Genomic DNA, 21,271 nt, shown 5'->3' with positions numbered 1-21,271 from the left:
TGTTGCTTGACTAGTCTGTGGAACAGCTCTCCCAATTTTGGCACAAGTCCCCAGATGTTGGTGGGGAGGACTTTGCAGTGTCGACTGGGCTGGGTGTGCCATTGTCGTGTCTGTAGCCGGTGCCGAGGTCGATGCCGGGTGGTCCATCCGATTTTATTCTTATTATTGTGTTTCGTAGCAGTTTGTTACAACTGAGTAACTTGCTAAGCCATTTCAGAGGGCAGTTAAGAATCAACCACATTGCTGTGGGTCTGGAGTCACATAGGCCAGACCAGGTAAGGACGGCAGATTTCCTTCCCTGAAGGACATTAGTGAACCAGATGGGTTTTTACGACAATCCGATAGTTTCATGGTTACCATTACTGATACTAGCTTTTTTATTCCAGATTTATTTAATTACAGGAAACTTTCTGATATCCGGCACTGACGGGACTGAGCTGGTGCCGTAACATCAAAAGTGCCGGACATACCAGAGTTAATGTTGAAACATACTTCAAAACAGTCGGCTGCAGCTACAAGCGTCTCTAGCTGAAGCTGTTGCTATAGCTACAGACCTTGCAGTGCCTGACTGGGGAAAAAAAAGCAACGAGAACTAAAAAAACTTATAGAAAACGGCACCTGATTTTTGCCGTTAGATCGAGTATTCCGGACATATAACCTCCGGATAAACCAAAGTTTCCTGTAACTGAATTTAAATTCCCCAGCTGCCGTGGTGGGATTTGAACTCAAGTGTTCGGATCATTAGTCCAGGCCTCTGGAAAGTGACTGCAGTGTTTCTCTACATAACAATGACTACACTTCAAAAGTAATTCACTGGGTGTGAAGCGCTTTGGCATGTCCTGAGGATGTAAAAGGTGATATATGTAGACACATACATACATACACAATTAATTCTTTCAAGATTCCTGTTAATGATTGTTTATTTATTGCATTGCAGGGAACAGGATACATGTGCAATTCCCATACAGATTAAAATGCATCAGATTCAAGTTCAATCTTTTACAATACGAATAGGGCTCTAAACAATGGATGTATAAAAACATTCCCCAAGAAATCACAGTGCAGATCATCATCCAATTAAAAGCTTACATTGTGCGTTAACATTTCGTAAAATGCTGAGCATTTTACAAGAGTACAACAGTTTCCACATCTTACAAAAATAGCTCAGTATATCCGAGTTGATATCTTTGTATTCATGATAACAGATTTTATCTGGAGATCGTACATTTCAAACTTCCCAGAGCAGCACCAGTGTCTGGTAATCAACAGTTCTACAACCCCATTTAGACATCATTTATTCAACAATGGAATTACATTAAACTAAAAATTAACTTGAAGAAAATACAAGCGCAGTACATTAAATAAAGTGGCCTTCACCTGAATAAGATTCTTGCCTTCACAACTTACTTTGGGTAAACGAAATCATTCTATGCACAATTGAGTGGTTCAATGTCACTTACACCAAGAGCGCCATTAAAGTCTATTACTATTCAGTTTACAAATACACAGTCTCTTGTGATTACCTGCTTATTTGCATATTTATAAGTGTCACCATTACACACTTACTCATTACAGACATAATGTCGGCCACTTTCAGACTCAAGGATTTAACCAATAGGTGGAGGAAAATTGCAGCTGGTCTGCTTTCTGCTCGCTGTACAAAAATAAAACCCTCATCCAAAACATGATGTTATTTTCATGAAATTAAGCTCCTTTCTTTAGGAGGTGTAAAGCGATTTCCACTTGTATAAAAATATCTACTTCAAAGTAAATTGCTGCAGTTTGTAACCAAAGTAGTGCATACTCCATAGGTTCTCATTGCTTTAGTTGTCGGCAAAATAAAACTAGATCTATAACAATCAACCAGTATTCCATACTCGGCATCTCTCTAAAATACTCGCCTTTTTAGTACGAAGTAAAGATAGCGATCATACAAATGCATGTTATTTTTATACTAATATATTTGAACATTTTCTCTTTTTGCACCAAGCCCTTTCATGCGGTGTATCAGCTGACTGCATTACAGTCAAGATGATTCATACTTTCATTATATCACAATGGGGTGTAGAGACTTCAGAACATCTGGTACTGCTCTTCACATAGGTAAGTCTCCATATTTTATCTGTTGTGAGGAAAAAGTAGCACTCATTATTTACCTCACTTTGGCTTCTCCACCGCTGAAGAAAACTTCAGTTTAACAGTCTATCCCGACAGTCGGGAATTAACCAGAAACCAAAACGAGGTGTTTACGAAGATCAGGTAACTAAAAGTTGCCCAGCCCAGCCAGGTGGTTTACTATGGTACGGTATTCTCCTGCTGCTTAATGGAGCACATGAAGCTGCAGCCTCTACTGTTGCTTCTTGTAGCAGCTCCTCTTCCACACAGGGTTCCTCATTGTATGGATTCTCTAGAAGCTTTAGAACCCGTCTAACCTAAAAGGAACAAGATAGATCAGTGAGCAATCTAAAAATAGCTCATGGCAAAATTAGCTCAACCACATCTAAAAGTCAGTAATTCTAGGTAATTTTAAAACTTCGCTTTCAATTAGTGAGTTTAAGTTTTCAATGATAGTTTCCTTTGTGCTACTGACATTTAACAAACATTTTAAGAATTGGCTGATTTAATGGCCCATAATTTCCGATAGGAGGCTTCCTGCGTGCGGATGCCTATCAGAAAAAATCTACGCCTTTACCTGAAGGCTCCCAAGGTCTGGACACTTCCGATGCTGGGCCTCTCCACAGTCGAAATGCACAGGGTCCACGTATCCCAGGGGCGCATGCGGTTCGCAAGCGTCCCTGGGATCACGTGGGCCAGGTGAGCCAACAGGAGAAGGGAATCTCCCTTCATACTTTTGACAGATAAGACATGTCAAAAGTATGAATAGAGATCACCCAAAAACACATCAAAACATTCAATAAATTTTTAAAAAACCATCACGTTTTTAAAAGGAGTTAAAATTACATTAAATTAAATATTTTAAAAGAAAATTTAATTTTTTTGAAAAAAAAGTTTTTTTACTGGGCTAAAAAGAAACTTACCTTTTTTTTTTATAAAAAGTATTTAAAAATTATAAATGAGTGAATTTTTTTTTTTTTTTTTAAACTTTTTTAAACTCTTATGCTGGTAAAAAGCAGGCCTTACGACTGCTTTTACCAGGCATAAGATTTTTAAGTGTTTTCAGCGGGCGGAGGTTCTGCAGAAAGCGGAACTCTCCCCCCGCAGAGGCCCTTCTCCAGGGCAGGCGTCTGATCTGTCAAGAGGATTCTTGACAGATCTAAAAAGCCGGTTTTCAGCGCATGCGCTTCGCATGCCTGAAACTGGCATTTCCGATGTCCCTACGGGTGTGTACACAGCTCGTACACACCCATAGGGATCGGAAAATACGGGCAATAGTTTCTATCAGAATTATTTCTTGGTATAATAAATTATTAATGACAATTTGATTTCGAGAGCCCATGCAGTTCAAATATTTGTTGGTGACAGTTTAAATAAGGAACTTCATAATAAACACTGTAGATTATAGGAAGCATCACATTCAAAGAGGCTTGGATTGAGAACATGGAGGTAGTTTGGGGGAAAAGAGAGGATGCAGTATTTTCAGTGGTAAATATTCTCATTCTCCCCCACTATCATAAGAACATATCTATCTGCAGGGGAAACTCTCATTTTAAACAGTTTCCCACAAATCCCATGCAGACTCAATGGGCTAGATTTTCGGGGCGCCGTCAGGCGGGGTTTCAGCCGTGTTGGGGGGGGGGGGGGGGATCCCGAATTTGGAGGTCCCGACACCATCCCGCCCAACGGGTACCTGCCCCACACTGGGACCCGACGAAACCAGGCGGGAAGGGATTAGTGCCAATGAACTGCCTGTTAACAGGTAGTTAACAGGCAGTTTTTAGCCTAATCCCTATTTTGAGGGGTTTCGTGTGGGTTTCCCGACGGCTCCAAACCACGCCAGGTTGAGCAGGCGGGTTGAAGGAGTTGGAGGGGTCATGATGTCGGTGCTCAGGTGAGTGATGGGTGCATGAGTGCAAAGGTAAGTGTGTTTGGTGTGTCTAAAGTGTGTAAAGAGCTTTCACTTACCTGTACTTACCTTAACAGCCTTTCTTCCTGTAGCCGTCGGGAGCCCATCACTCAGCCGGTACTTAAAGCTGAACGGCTGCGATCTGTGAAAAGTGACAGCCTTCAGCTTTGAGTGCCGGTGACAGTTCAAACTGAGTCTGTACAGAAGGACTCATGTTAGAACTCAAACTGTCAGTGTTTCACAGCTTCAAACAGCTGTGAAACGCTGATATTTCATCAGTCAAGAAATCTTGACAGATGAAATTTCAGTCTGTGACATCACCTGTTGCCGGGTGGCCCTTAATTGGCCTGCTGAGTCCGCTGGGCGGGTCAATCTACAAGTCAAGGTCAATCAAGGGAAAATCGCGCGGATTGGCCGGACGTCGATGTAGGTGGGTCAAAAACACAAAAGCTGAAGTCCCGCTTTCTTCCGACAGGTTTGGGAAAATCTACCCCAACGTGTCAGATCAGGCTTCTTTGAGAGCAACTGATTCAAAGTTGCAAAATTAAAAATAAATCAAACAGGAAATGTTACTTGTTAAAAAAAAAAATACCCTAAATATTGATCTGAACCATGGATCCAAATTATTTTAGAATACAGTACCAGGTGAATACACAGCAGGAGATTTTTGCATTGAAGATTCTTCCTTCAATGTTTTACGGTCAAAGTCAACATAGACGGCAGAGGGCTGACCTTACAAATGTACATAACCGGTGGAGAGTCTCGCTGCTTGGAGTGCTCCCCACAATTTTCTGTCCATTTGTTAATTCGGCATTGAAATGTGCAGAAAAACTCATTTTCTGTCAGAGTTCCCGAAATAAATATCTTATTAGAATGGAGAGTTTATGGAACCAGTTCCTGAAACACAGGTGTCCTGCAACCAAAGAAAATTTGGCCGATTTAAATTGGCACCATCGCTGGCTGCAAGGAACACACATTTTGGGAAAAAAACTCACTGAAGTCAATATAAAAGCCGCTTTGATCGAGTCCGGAGTTCCACTATCATTAAGAGGGGGAAAAAAAAGATTGTACAGGAAGCTTTTGGGAGATGCCGACTACCTGCTGAATACTTGGCTTTTGGCATCTTTGTAGAATCTCGGGAAAGGATCTACAGTGACGCAGATTATAAAGCAAGAAATAACAAAGTGGTAAATAGTTTGTCCAAAGCACTGATGCATCCCTATCTTGAGTGTTTTGTACAATTCTGGGCATGGTACCACTCGCCTTGGAGGAAGTACAAATAATTGGATTAGACACCCAAGCTATAAGGAAAGACTAAAAAGGTATGAGGAATGTTTACAGTGGAAAAAAGGCAGCTTAGAGATGATCTTATTGAGGTATTTAAGATCTTGAAGGGAATCGATAAAGCTCACCCAGAGAGCTGTTCAATGCCAACAAAAGTTCAGTAAAAAAGAGTTAATATATAACTTCTTAACCACAGGTTGAGTATCTGTGGAATAGTCTATCTAGAGAGGATCCTTTAAATTTCAAGAGTGGTAGGTAAATATTTGACAGATAAAGATCTAAAGAAAGGCGTACATTTATATAGTGCCTTTCATGACCTCAGGATATCCTACATTGTTTTACAGCCAATGAAATGCTTTTTAAAATGTAATCATTGCTGTAACGTAGGAAATAAACTATTGAAGCTTAAGAGATAAAGTGAGGTAGCAGGTACATGACTGTTGGAACTGCTTTGATCTATTGAAATGGTCTTGTCTGATCCTGTACAGTCCTATTTTAAGGATTTGAGGTATTTATTGCTGGGGGTAGCGGAGAAAAGAGGGGATAAATTATATACATGTAATGATGGATATTTGGGAACCATAGTCTCCTGGAGATTGCTGGATTGTTTTAGGGAGGAATTTCCTCCAGAACTTTTCACAAGATTGGCCACCTGTTTTTTTGCCTCTCTCAGGGAGGTAGCATTATGCTAAAAAAAAAGTTACAATTTTCATTCAGTTGATTAAAGGCACCTTAATGTTTCATGAAACCCCAGGCCTTACTTTAATGATCTCAAGACTTAATTTGCTTATAAATTTAAGTGTGCGATTCTTCCCTCGCCCATTTATTTGCACAGGAATGTTATTTTTGCACATAATGTTTGAAATCAATTTAGTGAAATTTACCCACCTCTGAGAAGTCCCCATTCTCCGCAGCAGTGATTGCATTCTGTGCAACGTAATTTCTCAGAATAAATTTTGGGTTGGTTGCATTCATCATCTTCACACGTTCGGTGTTTAGTTCAGCAATATCATCAACACCTTCTGCTTCATTCTCCAAACGAGACCTGAAAGGAATCAAAACAAAACTACATCTACATCCTTTGAGGTATATCATCACATTGAAAGCCCAAATCTGAATGTTCAGAAGTACCAACTCAGTATCTTAACCTTTCAAATACAACATAAATACTGTGGTAACAAGAGCAGGTCAGAGGCTAGGTATTCTGCAGCCAGTGTCTCACCTCCTGACTCCCCAAAGCCTTTCCACCATCTACAAGGCACAAGTAAGGAGTGTGATGGAATACTCTCCACTTGCCTGGATGAGTGCAGCTGCAACAACACTCAGGAAGCTCGACACCATCCAGGACAAAGCATCCCGTTTCATTGGCACCCCATCTACCACCGTAAACATTCATTCCCTCCACCACCGGCGTATTGTGGCTGTAGTGTTTATCATCTACAAGATGCACTGCAGCAACTCACCAAGGCTTCTTCAGCAGTACCTCCCAAACCCGCAACCTCCTCCACCCTAGAAGGACAAGGGCAGCAGGCACATGGGAACACCACCACCTCCAAGTCACACAACATCCTGACGAAAGTATATCGCCGATCCTTCATCGTCGCTGGGTCAAAATCCTGGAACTCCCTACCTAACAGCACTGTGGGAGTACCTTCACCACACGGACTGCAGCGGTTCAAGAAGGTGGCTCACCACCACCTTCTCAAGGGCAACTAGGGATGGGCAATAAATGCTGGCTTTGCCAGCAACGCCCAGATCCTATAAACGAATAAAAAAAAAGGACCACCAGTTAAAATGGGGAACTTCTATCACTAGCATAGGAGAGTTAATATAGAAATGACATTATATTAATGCTTGAACGTTATGCAAACAAATCAAAAAGAAACTTAAAAAATACAGAAACCACTGAGTTTTTCTGCACCTTAAATATGAAAAGGAACGCTACAATCCATTACAAGAGGAAAAATGTATGGCGGTTTTGGGGTCACATTTTGTGAGCTTGTTAAACATTAAGTAAACCGTACCATTATTTGTAAAGATTGTACTACACAGAAGCAACGGGTACAGGAGACACAAACTATGACTTACTCATAAGAGACCCCCAACATTCAGAATTTACAAAGTGTACATCTGCATGAATGCTCAAAGTCCTTTTTTTAAAATTTTTTTAAAAATTGATTTCCCCCCCACCCCCGATTTTCTCTCTTCCTCCCAGTGCTCGATCTGGAGTTCAGTTCCATGGGTGCTGGTAGGCCTGGCCACTTTACCCAAGTGGTCTTTCTCCATGTGTGAGCCTAGACAGTGATTGTCAGTAGGCAATCTGATCATTCAATCCCATTCTCAACCAACGTCTAAACAATTTACCACTTCTCTTAGGCAGTCCCTCGGAACCGAGGATGACTTGCTTTCACATTAAAAATGAGTTCTCAGGTGGCTGATGAGTCCAATGCGGGACCTACAGTCTCTGTCACAGGTGGGGCAGACGGTGGTTGAAGGGGCGGGTGGGTGGAGTGCTTGGGTTGACGTGCGCTCCTTGTGCTTGGCTTCTGCTTGCTCCTGGCGAAGAGACTCGAGGTGTTCGGTGCCTTCCCGGATGCTTCTCCTCCACTTTGTGCGGTCTTGGGCCAGGGATTCCCAGGTGCCAGTAGGGATGTTACACTTTTTCAAGGAGGCTTTGAGGGTGTCCTTGAAGCATTTCCTCTGCCCACCTGGGGCTCTCTTGCCGTGTCAGAGCTCCGAGTAGAGCGCTTGTTTTGGGAGTCTCGTATCGGGCATGCGGACGATGTGGTCAAAGCTTCAATGCTGGGGATGTTGGCCTGAGCGACAACACAGACGTTGGTGCGCCTATCCTGCCAATGGATTTGCAGGATCAACAATTTACAATCAGGTAAACAATTTACCACTAGGAGTCACTAGATAGCAACCAGAAGCAGGGAACCTAGTTGATTCTCCACCGCCACCCCCACCCCAGCAATGATCAAGCCCTGTGCCACAGAGACTAAATGTAATACCCCACATCCGCCCCAGTGAACACATGAAAACCGGAATCAATCCTGGGATATTCTGGCCTGTGTGGCTTCGTGCTCTTCTGGGAGGTACCTTCAACTAACACATGCCCGGGAGGGGGGGGGGGAAAGCTAGGAGTTCTCTTAAATTTTATTTTAACACACTTTTTTCTGTAAAGTTGTAGTCTCGAACCTGTACTTTTGTAGCCAGTCTGTCCATGCTTTCTTGTGTTTGCTCAGTAGCTCTTCGGTTGTCATCTGCTGCAGCTCAGAGAAGTGTTCTATGCGATCCAACTCCTTAGCAATTTCTTCTTTGTTGCCAAGCAGTTCAAAGAGCTGTGGATTGGACTGGGACAGTGCTAGCAACATGGACAGCTGCCTGTGTAGATGGCCAGAGCACAAGATCAGAATCTGAATGAACCAAGTCGAATTCATAACACTTCAAAAAGCATGTTACTGATTTTTTTAAATGTAAGTATTTTAAAATATATACAAATTACTAGAGTATAAGCTGAGTAACAGAGACATAAGGGACAAGCCACAGTTAGCAGGGTAACTGTAGTGTAGCAAAACCAGAATTATCCAGATATTTTTCAAGAGAACCAAAACTACAACATTTCATTGCTTTCTTCAACAAAACTGGGCACACTTAATTAAAACAAATAAAGAATAAATTACCCACCATTTATGGCAAGTTACAAGAATTCTTCCACTAATGTCAAAAGCCTTTTCCCACAAGTGAAAGAAGTTGTAATTTGCCGCCTCTAGTGAAGTTATTTCTGTGGGTAAATAGTTCCTTGTAGAGGATAAAGTGCAGCAAAATATAAGCTACAACTATTACTTCACATATCAAGGAACTTTTCTCACCTTCACATGTATGAAGCCTCCAACCCATGTGGCAGGGGAAATGGCCATGCAATCACACATTATATCACATCACTTAATCATAGTATCGCTTTGATACCTAAACTAATAAGAATATCCCAACACCTCATTCATTGACCTGGGTTAAAAACACAATATTAATAGTACACAGCAATATTTTTAAGAGTTAGAACACTTTCAGAATGCCATAAGGTCATGAAATATTCTAACAGATCTCGAGTGGCATTTCAAAATTCATGGATTTGCCTAATTGTGGATGGAGGTCAGCAGGTCTTTATAGGTAGGAAACTGATAGATACCCAGTGTAGATCCTGTACTCCAACATGTTAAAGTATTGAGAGAATATTTCACACAGTGTTGCAGCCCATCATTCATTGTAACCTGCCACTACTGTTCTGCAACTTAATTAGCAGCTTAGGGAAAAATCATTTGCTAGAAACAGCTTTTGTTCCTTTGGTCATTGTTGACAAATGGAGGGTCATTGACACATGGCAATAAAAATACGACAAAGGTGATTTTAATTTGCAAACAACTGACGATTAACAACACAGCGTACTCAATATAGCAAGAGCGTGTAAAATAATGATTTTACAAGTAAACCTTATAAAAATCTCAAAACTATTTCATAACCTAGGTTTTGAAACATGGTCAGGATTTTAAAATGCACTGTACATTCTTACCGTGGATCCATACTTGGTGTGAAGGCCAGTTTTAGCTCTTCCAATGTTGCACACTGCTCAGTCAGTTTTTCAAGAAATTCTGCCAGCGTGAAAAATGTGGACATTCCAGGAATTGGGAAATCACCAAGTAAACGGAAAGCGTTTGTAAAATCTGCACCTGAATGAAGCAAACAGAAGTTATTTAAAGTGTGCTTGTAGTTTTAATTCATTTCATTTTCTGTGCAAGTACTACAGTAAACATATGGAAAAAATCCAATTATTACATTTAACCTGGGTACAACTAGGAGCCCATGCAGTATGTATTGGAGCATGAGCATTGGCATTTAGGATTTGGAAGGAAATTGGAACAGCACAAAAAAAAACATAAAATTTCTGGCACATCTGGACGAATGTCACTCGTCCTGCTTCTGTAATCACTCAGTCTCTTTTATCATTTCAGGCCTCCCTTTCTGTATTTTTCTACATTCAGTTCTCCCACAAGATACCACACAGGAGATTATTAGAGAAGAGTAATGGGTATGGAATTAGGGGGAGGATAGCAAAATGGAGTAAGAATTGGTTAGATGGGAGAAAACAGAGTAAGAGTTAAGAGCAATTTTTTGTGTATATCAATAATCACAGAAATCACAGAAACCCCACAGTGCAGATAGAGGCCATTTTGGCCCATCGAGCCTGCACTGACACATATCCCACCCGATCCCCGTAACCCCTACCCCACCCTATCCCCGTAACCCCACGTATTTAATCCCCCTAACATTAAGGGTCAATTTTTATCATAGCCAATCAACCTAACCCGCACATCTTTGGACTGTGGGAGGAAACCGGAGCACCCGGAGAAAACCCACGCAAACACGGGGAGAATGTGCAAACTCCACACAGACAGTCACCCGAGGCCAGATTCGAACCCGGGTCCCTGGCGCTGTGAGGCAACAGTGCTAACCACTATGCCACCGTGCTTATATAGGCTTAGAGGGAGTGGTGTCAAAATATGCAGATTATACCAAAATATGCAGTACAGTTAATTCTTTAGAAGACCAAAGGAAGCATAAAACTTTTGTACAAACCTGTTATCTTGAAAACATGCAACAGCTCAGAAACTAATTCTCCATCCTCCGCCTTCTCACATTGAAGAAGTCCCAATTTCTTTCTCATCTTTTGCAGGTAGTGTTGCTTGAACTCAGCATTGTATTCCTCTTCAATGATAGACTGACCCTCCTCCAGGGACAGCTCAGGAGCCAAGGCCTCTGCCAGCTTACCCAGGTTCCATTTACAGATTTCAGGCTGTCGGTTGTATGCGTAGCGGCCTCTATTATCAGAACCATTACATCTATAATCCGGATCAAACCTTGGTTGGAGGAAGAAATGGGACATTATATCAATCATGCTGGAACCTTTTATGTTATCTTTGCAGTACAATGCATTACTGAATTTAATTATCCATAACCTTTCCTGAATTATTTGTACATTGAAAGTACTGCTATATGTATAAAACTACAAATATATGCATGAATGCACACCCACTTCAGAAAATACAAATGTAGTTTCTTGCAAATCCAAAATGAAAACTGTTGATCTAAAACAAAAGTATTACAATAAACTGACAAGTAAAGCATTTTTAATTTATTCCTACATAATGCAATTCAAAATACAGATTAGGTCACAGGAGAATACAGGAAACTTTCGTTTAACCGGAGGTTAAATGTCCGGAAAGCTCTATCTACCGGCAAAATTCAGGAGCCGTTTCCTATAAGTTTTTTTTACTTCTCGTTGCTTTTTTTTCCCCCAGTCAGGCTCTGCAAGGTCTAGCTGAAGCTGTTGCTTAGCTACAGAGACGCTTTTAAGCTGCGGCTGACTGTTTTGAAGCTGTTGCTAAGCAACAGGGTTTGTTGATTCACACGGAGCTCAAAAGCTCCGTATGTTTTAACATTAGCGCTGGTTTCTACGGCAGTTTTGATGGTACGGCACCAGCTCGGTCCCGTCAGTGCCGGATACCAGAAAGTTTCCTGTACATCAACTTTGTGAATTTGTTTTGTTCATTAGTTGAGGTGTGTTACCATTGGGTATTGAAACATGTTCCATTTTGGTACCCAGTGCGAGTACCAAACACTCCCAAGTCAGGTACAGTACAGTCAGGCGTAGAGTAAAATTCTCTCCGCAATAATCCACAATGTGCATCAGCCCGAAACGCAGACAAGCACTCCCTACCTACACCATTGTAACATTTCTTTTTTTTAAAATTCCACATAAGCCAAATTCACCGAGTGAGATCATCAATTTAGTGCCAAATTAGGGGACCCATGCCCACTAGGAAGTGGGTTCAGCTACTCCAACTAAGTGTCAAGTTATGAGCAGAGATCTGAAAAGTTACAGCTTTTCTCACCAGAGCCAAGGTCAACAGATAATCTGATAGAGGTCTTCAATATTATAAAATGTTATGGATAATGTAAATGATGATAGATTGCTTGCACTGGTCAGTGAGATAGTAACAACCAGGCACAAATTTAAGATGATCACACAAAAAAAAGAGGGTGATGAGCAGGTGGAACACTGTCACAAACCACTGTTGAAGCGTTAGAAGAATGGAGTGACTCCTGCCAATGAACCGGAAGTTGATTTCAATGACTGAAAGCTGCACAAAACGCTCTGCGCACTGATCTGGAAATTTCGATGGTGTTCCTGCTTGACCCACTCCCGACATTTCAGCCCCGCTCCGTTTTCCCGACATTTCAGCTCCGGTTCGTTGGCAGCAGTGAAAATATTAAATATTACAGGGAGCGAGCAGGAGAATTTGAATTACATTAAGTGGCTCATGTAGGGGAAAAAACACCAGCTTGAATGGGCCAATTTCCCATTTCTGTGCTATGATTCGAACCCAACTTTACCTTGACTCTCATCATAGTCAAGTCACTTCATCTCAGATATCATCCAGTGGAATCATCGCAGAACTCCCTCCCAAAGCCAGTATATCCTTCTAATGGTGGTAGTGACCAAATCTGAGCACAATACAGGAAACTTTGTTATATCCGGCACCGACGGGACTGAGCTGTTGCCGATCTATCAAAACTGCCGGACATACCAGCGTTAATGTTGAAGCATACGGAGATTTTCATCTCCGTATCTGACAACAAACACTGTTGCTTAACAACAGCTTCAAACAGTCAGCCCGTACCTTGGAAGTGTCTCTGTAGCTTAGCAACAGCTTCAGAGAGACTTTCCAGAGCCTGACTGTTGGAAAAAAAAAAGAAAAAAAACCTAACAAAACGGCTCCTGATTTCTGCCAGTTGATCGAGGTTTCCGGGCATACAACCTCTGGATAAACCAAAGTCTCCTGTACTCCAAATGAGGCCTGTCCATCACTCTGTATACCACAGTGGCACTCACCTTCTTCCATTAATACTCTACACCCCTCATGATTTAACCCATCTGCTCATTTGCCTTTTCAATCTCTTTTTTTTTTTTACATACAAGCTAACTGATAATGACTTGCAAATCTGGATCTCTAAAGTCCTTTGTTCTACAACCACCAATGTTTCTGCACCTGGACTGTAATTCATTCTTTTGTCCAAACTATTATCTGGCACATTTGGGTTAATCAGCATCAGTCATCATTCTGTCCACTTACTTAATATATCCTTCTGCAATTTCTTGTTCTTCACAATTCACTGATGTGACATGCACAGAAACTCATCACTGTGCTCAAGTCTCCCAAACCAAGCTACTGGGATATCCATACAGGGAGAGTTTCTGCTTGCACCACATGGGGTACACACTCTCTCCTTTTATGGAGATACTCTGCATACCAAAGTCCAGAGAAATTAAGACAGATTGGCAAAAAGTAAAGACACTGTTGGAGCTTAAATATGCTAAAACTACATTTCTGTGCACACCAGATTGACAAAAGGAGATTTATTGGATTTCAGTCCCTTCAGTTTGTCCATTACAATTTTTCTGTTCATACAACAGGAAACTCTTTTTTTATCCGGCACCGACGAGACCGGCATGGTGCCGGTTGATCAAAAAGTCCGGATTACAGAGAGGTATACTTACCAAGGTACGAGAGCCCCGTACACGGCCACAGGTGCAGGAGCCCCGGTTACACGGCACTTGTGCAGGAGTCCCAGTTACATGGCCACAGATCCAGAAGTCCTTGTTGCACGGCCACAGGTGCAGGAACCCCGGCTACACGGCCACTAATATATAGTAAAACTTACCTGAACCTACTCCTGAATTTTGCCAGTTAAGAGAGATTTCTGGATATTTAGGTGCCGGTTAGAAGAGTTTCCTGTAATCCCTTTTAGTTTCTCCCCTTAATAATCTCTCACCTTCCTTCTCCCTGTGGTATTGTATCCTCCTTTTCCATTGTGAAGACCAAAGTAAAATATTAATTTAGCAGTTCCACCATGTCCTTGTTCTGGCAGCAGTTTCACAGCACAATGTTTCTTCTGAGTTTTTTGTTGTGTGGATCCACAACCATGAAGTACAGGTACTACCCAAACACAGGTTATAGGCAGGGATACGGTTTGTAATTTTTTGTACTCGGTTGACTGCAAAGGGTAGGAAACCATATAACCCAGCTAGCTGTCTACATTCTTCAATGTTTTCACACTTTGCTGTTCCACTATATGTGCTGGGAATTGGTAGGATAGTCCACCCAAGTTCAGTGAAATGTAAAACTGGTCATCAGAAATGCACTGGTCCAAGTTATGTGGGGAAATGTTTATAGCTTAACAGATGGAGTAAAGTTAAGTAAATTACTGCAATCTATCTATGTCTGTTTTTTTGTTGCAGTGAACATTTCTTAATTAACCTGAATTAAGGGTTTTAGACCGAGATGACAGGTAGTGTGGTTCTAACCATTAGTTGGAAGATGAGCAGTATATGGAGGCATTCCACACTATATCCAGTGCATACCTCAAAGATAAAAGGGTTAATTGTTCGCCTGGCAACCTGCTATCCTAGGTCCTTTATGCACAAGGTGAAGATTCGGTTCATAGGAACTGCACGCTTGCTTATGGAAGCTGACTTGTGTGTTGGGCACAACCAAAACATCTGGAGGGACCCCAGTTGTAACACCTACATTCAACCTTCTATGGCACTGCAAAGTCACACTCCAATACAATGAACCACCTTAATAAAAAGTTACGACAACACCATTACAGAGTTACATGAATAGTTCCCAGAATAATTGTTTTTAAAAACCAAAGAGGTTGAGAAGCCCAGTTAAATACCAAGTTTATGAAGATCCATTAACTGGCTAAAATTAAATAAAATTGAGTAAATATTTTGACTTTTAGCAGGTGCAAAACTGATGTGAACAGTAGCCAACATTCACATTTTCAACAAGAATCCATATTCAGTGAAACAAAGTCAATGATGGGAAGGGCAAGAGAAAATGCTGAACATCTATGTAAAATTAATGAAGCGATGAGTTAGTGCAGCAGTCTTCTATGGGCCTGTTATATCAATTTTCAGGATGTAGAAATTCAAAAAGGAAAAAGATTTTTTTTTTTTTTAATAAAAACAGCCAGAGGATGATAAAATCTGCTCCAAAACCTGCACCTCTCTTTGTCTGATACACAGCACACAGAAAGCATTTAGCAAATCCCATGGCAGAAACTTCTTCATCTTGGCTGAAAGGGCAGCATGAAGGCAGAAAGATAAAATAACAACAGCAGCAAAATTACTAAGTAACTTCCCTTGCAACACTTGTTATCATTGGTAACATGGCATGTCGTACAGCACAGAAACATTCAGCTAGTTCCATAGACGAAAACTATGATGTGTTTGGCAACTACATTTGAAACAAAGTTTTAACCCCTCAAAATTATAAATTATTCCTAGTTACATTCAAAATCCGCATACCTGTCCATGAAACCAAATGGTCCATAGTCAATGGTGAGCCCTACGATGCTCATGTTGTCTGTATTTAGTACACCATGACAAAATCCAACACACTGCCATTCAGCAACCAGTCTGGCTGTCCTCTTGGTTACCTGTAGATTTGGTAAAACAGGAGCAGCAACATGCAGCGGGTCTTTTTTAAGTGTATAATAAAGGCCACTATTCAATTTTAACACATACTTCTGCAAAAAGAGCACCTTTTGAAACATACCCAGGTTCTGTAAATTTGATTAACACAGTTCTGTTTTCAGTTTTGGTCAGTTTTGTGTTCAAGGTAGATGCAAGATAGTGCTGGGAAACTAAACATCTTTACACCGATTAAAAGAATCAAACAATTACACATTAGACTCAGAATGTGTTCGTTACAATGAAGACACCCATCATAAGATCCTTGCCACCCACTTGAACCCAGCCCATAAGATCTTACTGCTGCACCAATGTGATAGATTGCTTTTTAAAAGTACTAAGGAATATGGCAGCTACGTCATCCATAGCAAACTTTGGAGGCACATTTGTGCTGTGAACTCAGGTCAACTGGGACAGTGACTGTCCAGATTCATTTTGCTTACGATACCTTAAACAGAAGAGTCCCAGTTTGGGCCAAAATCAAAATCTGGCTCCACAGATGAAAAGGCAATTAAAAAAAATTAATCATTTCTTTGCATATGATCCCTTGTCTTTGGTCCATCTGGTCTGACCATTTCTGCTGCTTAGTAGGCAGAGGGTTGACCTTGTCTCAGGCCGACACTACTGGCTCTTATAGCTGGTCGGACAAGACATTAGAGAGGCAGTTAAAATGGGCCACAATGGTCTGTAAGTCATTCTTACCTCACAGGATATTTTATAGCATTGCTTCTCGTCAGCTGGGTGCCAACCACATCCCTACCCAGTCCCACCCTGGCCTAATCCAGCCCAGGTGACAAATGCTGCTAATAGTCTGACCCAGTCTGCTTCCATGATCTATCCAGGTAGTGATATCACAAGTACCTATCTCTGCAATATAATATGCTTAAAGACAGATTAAAGATTTCATATTATAAAATACAGATTGTAAATATTACAGATTTGTTTCCTCTTGAAAGAAAATGAATTGCATGATATTCACAGAAATCACAGAAACCTCACAGTACAGATAGAGGCCATTTCGGCCCATCGAGCCGACACATATCCCTCCCAATCCCCGGAACCCCTACACCAACACATATCCCACCCTATCCCCGTAACCCCACGTATTTAATCCCCCTAACACTAAGGATCAATTTTTATCATAGCCAATCAACCTAACCTGCACATATTGGGTTAATGCTGAGCTGCATTTTAAATCATAACATTCATTTTTGCTTTTTATCTCTGAATATGTTTCACATCTTAGTTCAATAAATTTTAAGTGAAATAATCGCTTGCAGGTTGTGTGTAAAATGGAGGGGGGAAATAACGATCTACATGGTGCGCTAATCACAACAAAAAGTTTGAAATTGTACTTGGCTTTCATTAGCACATTTAAAATGTTACACTGAGACAGACTGCGAGCTCACATCGCTGCATCATTGTGGCATCCCAAACGTGAGTTTAGTTTAATTAAAAAAAATTTTTTTTTAATTTTTTTTAAATGCCACAATCATTTGAAAAGGCCAAAAATCAAAGTACTTAAGGTTACAAAGGAGAATCAACGGTCATACAAGGCAGAGACGATGGGTATGCATGATATACTGTGGACATGTACCATGGAGTTCTAGACATGCTAAAGTTTGTGATGGGTAGAAACAGGAGGCTGCCAAGGAATGAAAATTGATCTCCAGGGTGAAGGAAGTGTGAATTTGGGTTTAACTAATGCGCTAGATACTGGTCAGGCATGACTCTCCCAATCGGAGACACTACAGCCTCCACCTTTCCATTTGGTATAGCCAAGATTGGAACTGACAAAACAGGAATCAAACCTACACTCGTCTCTTGCTCGGCGTTAGTGCTTTAATGACCAGCTGTAGTGACAGGCAGCATTCTAACGCATTGGACCACCTTTTTCCTCCAGAATAATCATGCAAAACAAATTGGTTATATCTTTAACAAATATTATGTCTTTCCCCTTCTTTCTGGTACATCACCAAACCTTTGATCTTCATATCAGGTGTTGGGAATCAAACCTGGAACCTTCCTGGCCGGTTTGATTCCAATTTGTAATGTGCATTATAGTGTACACTTGTATGCAGCAGCAGTAACAGAACATATAATGGTCAACAAATAATCCACATCTGATGACCAGACTGATTCCCGAGATGAGGGCTTGTCCTATGAGGGGAGATTGAGACTAGGCCTATATTGTCTAGAATTTAGAAGAATGAGAGGTGATCTCACTGAAATATGTAACATTCTTACAGGGCTTGACATGGTAGATGCTGGGAGGAAATTTCCCCTGGCAGGGGAGTCTAGAACTAGGGGTCACCGTCTCAGAATAAGGGGTCAGCCATTTAGGACTGAGATGAGGAGAAATTTCTTCACTTAAAGGGTTGTGAATCTTTGGAATTCTCTACCCCAGAGAGTTGTGGATGCTCAGTCATTGAGTATATTCAAGACAGAGATCGATATATTTTTGGATATTAAGGGATTGAAGGGATATGGGGATAGTGCAGGAAGGTGGAGCTGAGGTAGAAGATCAGCTATGATCTCATTGAATGGTAGTGCAGGCTCGAAGGGCCAAATGGCCTACTCCTGCTCCTATTTCTTATGTTCTTGTGTACTCTGGGTAGTGAGAGCTTGCAATGAACACTAAAGTTATGGTACACAAGGTCAAAAACAAAAGCTCACATGTAAACAGCATTGTATTCTCCTGCACAGTTATTTATTTCACAAATTCTTACCTCTCTGAAGAAAGCAGCATTTCGCTGCACCTTGTTTTGAGAGTGTGCGTGCTGAATTTCTGGATAGAATGTCCCAATAACATAGTCGAGCATTTGAATTCGAATATCATTTCTACCACAACTAGGTCCCTTTCGACCTGTATGCTCATCCATAGGTTTAAAGATCTCAAAGGATCCAAACCTGATTTTAAAATATAAAACAAGATACATTTACTATTATAGTTAATGAACTAAGAGTAACTTTGATATTTGATAAATTCTGAAAAATTAAACAGAAATCCTAAATACCGTAAAAATGTTGGAGCAATACGAAGAACAATAGTGCATCTTTCATATTTTGGATGTCCATCATACAACACATCCCTAATGACTTTAGAATCAGATGTTACACAAGTTCCCCCTCGTGTTGTTGGAATTCCAAGATGGAACATGGCCTCACTACAGAGAAATTCCCTTATACTGGAGCGAAGCACTTTTCGACCATCTGATTGCCTGTCAAAAATAAATTTGAACATAATCTACAATATTATGAATGGCACAAGATTACTATATAAAATACTATATACAACTATAAGCCAACACTAAAACCTGCAACAGGTTTGTACTTAAAACAGATGCATCATGCTGCAACAACAACTTTTATATAGTGCCTTTAACATAGCACAACATCCCAAGGCATAAATGGACAAAGAGCCAAAGGAGATATTTGGGTGACCCAAAAGCTCGTTCAAAAACATGGGTTTTATGGTTGGTCTTAGACGAGGAGAGGGAGATTGAAAAGCTGAAGGGCTTAGGCAAGGAATTCCAGAGTGTGGAGTCTAGGCAGCTGAAAGCACAACAGCCAATAGTGTGGCAACTGGGGCAGGGGGAATAAAATTGGCTCAAGGTCCAGAGTAGGAGCAAGGGAGAGTTCAGGGGAGGGGTTGTAGGAGATAATAAAGACAGGATGGGGCGAGGCCATGAATGAGAATTTTAAAATTGAAGGCGTTGTGGGGACCAGAAGCCAATATAGGTCACGGAAGTCAGGAGTTGAACAGCCAAGAAAGAGATTTTGTAGGAAGCTGGCTCCAAGAATACATCATACCCCCTAAACTCTGTATTAGAACAGTCGGTCCATTTACATCTGGATTTATCCAATACAGACATAAACTTCGCTCCCAATCCAATTAATAATTCAACACAGGTTAGCTATATTTTAGGCCACCTGTGTCAATTATGTCACACGTGTATTTAGAAATCTTACTTAGAGTATTCCCCACGTAATAATAAAATGTCAAGAGTGCTTTATAGGTGGGAAATAGATACCGAGCAGGGAAAGGAGGAATGTGGGGTGGCTTCCATTGATGGACGCAATGGGAGATCCCAAATTCAGGATTGGCCTCCCAACAGGCCTGCAAGAGTCAAAAAACAGGAGGGGGGCCTAGAGAGGCTGAACTGGAGCCAAAGGCCGGATTTAATGGGCACTCGCCTTTCACTGGCTCTTAAGCATCCTGCCCAAAAGTCCATCGGCTAGTTTGCAAAAGCAAGTTGGTGGTGTATTGACCTGGAGTACGGGGTGGATCCGGCGCCTTTGATCTGCAGCTCCCACCTCTCGCCCCGGCCGTTGAGCACCTCGCCCAGGTAGATGGCAGCGCCGTCCCCCAGCTGCCCGGCGAAGCTGCCGAACTGGTGGCCGCAGTAGCAGTGAGCGGCGGCCTGCGAGCCGGCCAGCGGCCGGTTGCCGCTGAAATACTCGGCCAGCTCTTGCTCCGACAGCCCGAGCCGCTGGGGCTCCGAGCCCAGCTCCAAGAGCCCGAGGGCCGGCAGCGAGCAGGCGACGAGCCGGGGTCTCTCCACCGGCGACGGGCTGGCCCGGGAGAAGCAGGCGCCGGGCACCTGGCGGGACACGCACTCGGCGGACGGGTCGAGGGGCAGCGAGCGCAGCGCCAGGTTGTCGAAGCGGAGGCGGGGGCGGTGCGGGGACACTTGGCCGCTGCCCCCCGTCCCCATCGCCTGCATGCCGGCCGGCGTGGCCCCGCTGCCGCTCTTCAGTGGGACGGAACGGAGAACGCAGCGAGCCACAGCCGCTGCCATACACAGCGGCACAACTCAACCCGGGCAACAAAGTAACCGCAGGCTGGCGCAGAGCCGACACATTCACTTCCGCCACAGCCCAGACACAAAACTCGCTCGCACTGCAATGTGGCAGCTGCTTTCACTTTCTTTCTTTCTTTTGGTCTCAGTTTTATTGTGCTGCTTTGTGGAGGTTTTTTTTTCTAATAAAACTTTAAATAAGATTTGTGGAGGTTAGTTTTGCAAAACCCATTTTTTTTTGTCGTTGTTACAGTTTGCACCCAAGCTGCACTCTCTATTCCCAGGCGGATGTTTACCGCGTCTAACCACTGGACAACTTGGCCCAGAGTTAAGGTTCACCCTCCAGTGCAATGTGCCGCACAAAGACTTTTGAAAAGTGTTTTTTTAAATATGCATTTCATAAATAAACAGTTTAAAAATATATATAATATTTGTGTTTGCTTTTCTGTGTGTGTGTGTTTTCTTTGCTTATGTCATCCTCGAAAATCCCAAGGGGGAGCCGCTGAGCCAGGCAGCGAGTGGAAGCACTCATTGGAGGACTGCCAGTTAAAGGGGTGTCGTCTT

The 21,271-nt window shown here is 42.1% G+C and overlaps 1 protein-coding gene across 2 annotated transcripts; it reads right to left on the bottom strand.

Annotated features, from left to right (window-relative positions):
• Positions 1-908: 908 nt before the first annotated feature.
• selenoo1 (selenoprotein O1) lies at positions 909-20,803 on the bottom strand. 2 transcript variants are annotated; one of them, XM_086010336.1, is made up of 9 exons: positions 20,178-20,800; positions 18,923-19,126; positions 18,635-18,815; positions 15,741-15,871; positions 10,943-11,223; positions 9,879-10,035; positions 8,507-8,692; positions 6,197-6,353; positions 909-2,432 (listed from the first exon to the last, which is right to left on the bottom strand). In XM_086010336.1, exons 1-9 carry the CDS (start codon positions 20,705-20,707, stop codon positions 2,247-2,249), a joined length of 2,013 nt encoding a protein of 670 aa, XP_085866462.1. In that variant the 5' UTR covers positions 20,708-20,800; the 3' UTR covers positions 909-2,246. The 2 variants fall into 2 exon arrangements, with proteins under 2 accessions (XP_085866462.1, XP_085866463.1); XM_086010337.1 differs by having other exon boundaries at positions 2,246-2,427; positions 20,178-20,803.
• Positions 20,804-21,271: the final 468 nt, after the last annotated feature.

The sequence above is a fragment of the Somniosus microcephalus genome, chromosome 17 (genome assembly GCF_052327205.1).
Source record: "Somniosus microcephalus isolate GS21.2 chromosome 17, FLI_Smic_1.0, whole genome shotgun sequence".
NCBI lineage: Eukaryota > Metazoa > Chordata > Chondrichthyes > Squaliformes > Somniosidae > Somniosus > Somniosus microcephalus.
This window is presented reverse-complemented; position numbering and strand designations above follow the sequence as displayed.

Bases quoted from the DNA above. Each gene is read 5' to 3' on its own strand.
- selenoo1 (XM_086010337.1), bottom strand. From the start codon at position 20,707: ATGGCAGCGGCTGTGGCTCGCTGCGTTCTCCGTTCCGTCCCACTGAAG. The intron at 10,036-10,942 runs GTTTGTACAAAA...TGCTTCATTCAG, and splicing joins GCATGTTTTCAAGATAACAG to GTGCAGATTTTACAAACGCT. The intron at 8,693-9,878 runs GTAAGAATGTAC...CCATCTACACAG, and splicing joins ACACCAAGTATGGATCCACG to GCAGCTGTCCATGTTGCTAG.